Source organism: Pezoporus occidentalis, unplaced genomic scaffold, assembly GCF_034315485.1.
Source record: "Pezoporus occidentalis ecotype Australia unplaced genomic scaffold, CSIRO_AGI_Poc_V1 ctg1421, whole genome shotgun sequence".
NCBI classification, from domain to species: domain Eukaryota; kingdom Metazoa; phylum Chordata; class Aves; order Psittaciformes; family Psittacidae; genus Pezoporus; species Pezoporus occidentalis.
The window spans coordinates 9267-13753 of NW_026913232.1; the positions used below are offsets into that span (position 1 = coordinate 9267).

Genomic DNA, 4487 nt, shown 5'->3' on the forward strand with positions numbered 1-4487 from the left:
GCTGCTGCTCCTGGGGCTCCTGGTCTCCTGCATCCTCATCTCGCAGCTCCAGCAGCGGTGAGTCCCTGTTCCCATGGGATGCTCCCACGGCGGGGCTCGGAGCTCCGGCTCCTTCCCATCCCATCCCCGTCCCAGCGAACCCCAGCCAGGAGGGATTCGGAACCCCCTTTGTACAGGAAGAAGCTGGCAGACGAAGAAGCACCGGCAGATGTGACTGGTACCCATGGGAGCGAGAAGGAAAGGATGGATAACGGCAAGGAGCATCCCCATGGGCTGGATAACGGCAAGGAGCATCCCTATGGGGTGGATAACGGCATGAAGCCGCCCCATGGGATGGATAACGGCAAGGAGCAGCCCCATGGGATGGATACCGGCAAGGAGCACCCCTATGGGGTGGATAACGGCAAGGAGCATCCCTATGGGGTGGATAACGGCAAGGAGCAGCCCTATGGGATGGATAACGGCAAGGAGGATCCCTATGGGATGGATAACGGCAAGGAGCATCCCTATGGGGTGGATAACGGCATGAAGCAGCCCTATGGGATGGATAACGGCAAGGAGCAGCCCCATGGGATGGATAACGGCAAGGAGCAGCCCCATGGGGTGGATAATGGCAAGGAGCAGCCCCATGGGGTGGATAACGGCAAGGAGCATCCCCATGGGGTGGATAACGGCATGAAGCCGCCCCATGGGATGGATAACGGCAAGGAGCATCCCTATGGGGTGGATAACAGCATGAAGCAGCCCCATGGGGTGGATAACAGCAAGGAGCAGCCCCATAGGATGGATAATGGCAAGGAGAAGCCCCATGGGGTGGATAACGGCATGAAGCCGCCCCATGGGATGGATAACGGCAAGGAGCCGCCCCATGGGATGGATAACGGCAAGGAGCAGCCCCATGGGGTGGATAACGGCAAGGAGCATCCCTATGGGGTGGATAACAGCATGGAGCAGCCCCATGGGATGGATAACGGCATGAAGCCGCCCCATGGGATGGATAACGGCAAGGAGCATCCCTATGGGATGGATAACGGCAAGGAGCATCCCTATGGGGTGGATAACGGCATGAAGCCGCCCCATGGGGTGGATAACAGCAAGGAGCATCCCTATGGGGTGGATAACGGCATGAAGCCGCCCCATGGGATGGATAACAGCATGAAGCCGCCCCATGGGATGGATAACGGCAAGGAGCATCCCTATGGGGTGGATAACGGCATGGAGCCGCCCCATGGGATGGATAACGGCAAGGAGCAGCCCCATGGGATGGATAACGGCATGAAGCCGCCCCATGGGATGGATAACGGCAAGGAGCAGCCCCATGGAATGGATAACAGCAAGGAGCATCCCTATGGGGTGGATAACGGCAAGGAGCAGCCCCATGGGGTGGATAACGGCAAGGAGCAGCCCCATGGGGTGGATAACGGCAAGGAGCATCCCTATGGGGTGGATAACGGCATGAAGCCGCCCCATGGGGTGGATAACGGCAAGGAGCATCCCTATGGGGTGGATAACGGCAAGGAGCATCCCTATGGGGTGGATAACGGCATGAAGCAGCCCCATGGGATGGATAACGGCAAGGAGCATCCCTATGGGGTGGATAACGGCAAGGAGCATCCCTATGGGGTGGATAACGGCATGAAGCAGCCCCATGGGATGGATAACGGCAAGGAGCATCCCTATGGGGTGGATAACGGCATGAAGCCGCCCCATGGGGTGGATAACGGCAAGGAGCAGCCCTATGGGGTGGATAACGGCATGAAGCAGCCCCATGGGATGGATAACGGCAAGGAGCATCCCTATGGGGTGGATAACGGCAAGGAGCAGCCCCATGGGATGGATAACGGCATGAAGCAGCCCCATGGGATGGATAACAGCAAGGAGCAGCCCCATAGGACGCTCAACAGCAGCTCCAGGCCACCACCGGCCTCCTTCGCAGAGGAGCTGCCCCACGGAGCCCCTGCCCGGCTCGGTCAGGGCTGAGCCCTGGCTACCCCTGCACTGCCCCATAGCCGAGCCCTCCTGGGGCCCCCCGCTGCCAGCATCCAGCCCCCAGTAAAGGCCTCCTTCCTCACCCGCTGCCTTTGGCCATGGGGCTGATGTGTGTTGTGTGGGGGGAGAAGGAAACGAAGGCTCCCCATGGGGAGGAAGGCACAAGGGGGGATGCAAGGGGACGAGAGGATGCTGCTCCCCCAATCCCCATCTTCCCCACATCTGTGGAAAGGGCCCCGGATATTCCCTGCATCCCATCCCATCGCATCAGGGACAACGTGGGGCGAGGGGGGGGGTGTTTCTGCTCCCCTCTATGGGGCAGCAACGCTTTAATGGGGGGGATAAGGGGGGTCAGAAGCATCGCTCGGCGTCCCGCACGCGCGCATCCCGCAGCTCCTGCAGCCGCCGCAGCACCGGGCCCAGCGCCCGCTGCCCCACGCTCCGGTTCTCCCGCGTGCGGATGCTCACGGTGCCGCTCGCGCGCTCCCGGGCTCCCACCACTGCAATGGGGGGGGATTGGGATTGGGGTTAACCCCCATTGAACAAACAGGTCCCCAATGGGGGTTTGGGGGGGGGGGGGGGGGTGTATGGGGTTGGGTCCCCCCCCCACACACACAACCCCTTACCCAGCTGGAAGTTGTATTGGGAGAGCTGGGCCCTGCGGATCTTCCGGGCCAGGGTGGTCCCTGGGTCCGCATCCAGGTCGGCCTGGAGGCCCCCACCCCGAAGCACAGCCTGAACCTGGGGGGACATGGGGGGAGAGGGGGGGAGATGGGGGGAGATGGGGAGATGGGGGGATAGGGGGTTATGGGGGGGATATGGGGATATAGGGATATGAGAGGAGATGGGGTTATGGGGGCGATATGGGGATAGGGGGGATATGGGAGGAGATGGGGGGAGATGGGGGGAATAGGGGGTTATGGGGGGATATGGGGATATAGGGATATGGGGGGAGATGGGGGCATGGGGGTTATGGGGGGGATATGGGGATAGGGGGGATATGGGGGGATATGGGGGGAGATGGGGGCATAGGGGGTTATGGGGGGGATATGGGGATATAGGGATATGGGGGGAGATGGGGGGAGATGGGGGGATATGGGGGGGGATATGGGGGGAGATATGGGGATAGGGGGGATATGGGGGGAGATGGGGGGGGAGATGGGGGAGAGGGGGTTATGGGGGAATAGGGGGTTATGGGGGGCATATGGGGATATAGGGATATGGGGGGAGATGGGGATATGGGGGGATAGGACGATATGGGGGGGATATGGGGGACATTGGGATATGGGTATATAGGAATATGGGGGGATAGGGGGACATGGGGATATAGGAATATGGGGGGACAGGGGGATATGGGGGGATAGAGGGATATGAGTGACCAGGGGGGCTATGGGGTGGCTATGGGGGGGGGGGGCTATCGGAGGGCTATGGGGGGACTATGGGGTAGCTATAGGGGGGTCAACGGGGTGTCTATGGGGTGTCTATGGGGTGTCTATGGGCTGTCTATGGGGTGTCTATGGGGTGTCTATGGGGTGTCTATGGGCTGTCTATGGGGTGTCTATAGGGTGTCTATGGGCTGTCTATGGGGTGGCTATGGGCTGTCTATGGGCTGTCTGTGGGGTGTCTATGGGGTGTCTATGGGCTGTCTATGGGGTGCCTATGGGCTGTCTATGGGGTCTCTATGGGTTGTCTATGGGGTCTCTATGGGGTGTCTATGGGCTGTCTATGGGGTGTCTATGGGGTCTCTCTGGGCTGTCTATGGGGTCTCTATGGGGTCTCTCTGGGCTGTCTATGGGGTCTCTATGGGGTCTCTATGGGGTCTCTATGGGGTCTCTATGGGGTGTCTATGGGGTGTCTATGGGCTGTCTATGGGGTCCCTATGGGCTGTCTATGGGCTGTCTATGGGGTCTCTATGGGGTCTCTATGGGGTCTCCATGGGGTCTCCATGGGCCGTCCCTGGTGCCGGGGGTCCCCGCTCACCTCCCGGGCGTACCCCTCGACGTCGGGCGCCTGCGGGATCACCATCACCTGCATTGGGGAGAGCCAGAGGGGCCTGCGGGGAGGGATGGGGGGGTCAAAGTGGAGCCATGGGGCTGTTCCCCTCCCCCCACACCCCCAATGGGGTGGCTTTGGGGGTGCCCTGGGGGTGGTTTCGGGGTCCCCCCCCCCCCCTCACCAGCGGCCGCCGCAGCTCTCGGCCAGCACCGCCAGGAGGCGCTCCACGGAGCCCAGCACCGCGCGGTGCAGCAGCACCGGCCTCAAGCGCGGCCCCCCCGCGCTGGGGGGCACAAACGGGGGGGGGGGGTTAAAGAGAGGCGGGGGGGGGATGGGAACCCAGGCCCATTCCCATCCCCCCATCCCCCTCCCCAACATCCCCACTCCCCATCCTCATCCCCCCCATCCCCCTTCCCACCCGCCATCCCCATCCCCCATCCCCATCCCCATTCCCACCCCTTCCCATTCCAATTCCCTCCCCCCATCCCCATTTCCACCCCCCC

At 62.1% G+C, this 4487-nt stretch overlaps 1 protein-coding gene across 1 annotated transcript; it reads right to left on the bottom strand.

The window, feature by feature from the left end:
• Nucleotides 1-2331: 2331 nt before the first annotated feature.
• On the bottom strand, nt 2332-4347 carry LOC134159248 (threonine--tRNA ligase, mitochondrial-like). Its single transcript, XM_062609987.1, has 4 exons — nt 4166-4347; nt 3970-4042; nt 2616-2730; nt 2332-2489 (listed from the first exon to the last, which is right to left on the bottom strand). Exons 1-4 carry the CDS (start codon nt 4345-4347, stop codon nt 2341-2343), a joined length of 519 nt encoding a protein of 172 aa, XP_062465971.1. The 3' UTR covers nt 2332-2340.
• Between the last annotated feature and the right edge of the window lie 140 nt (nt 4348-4487).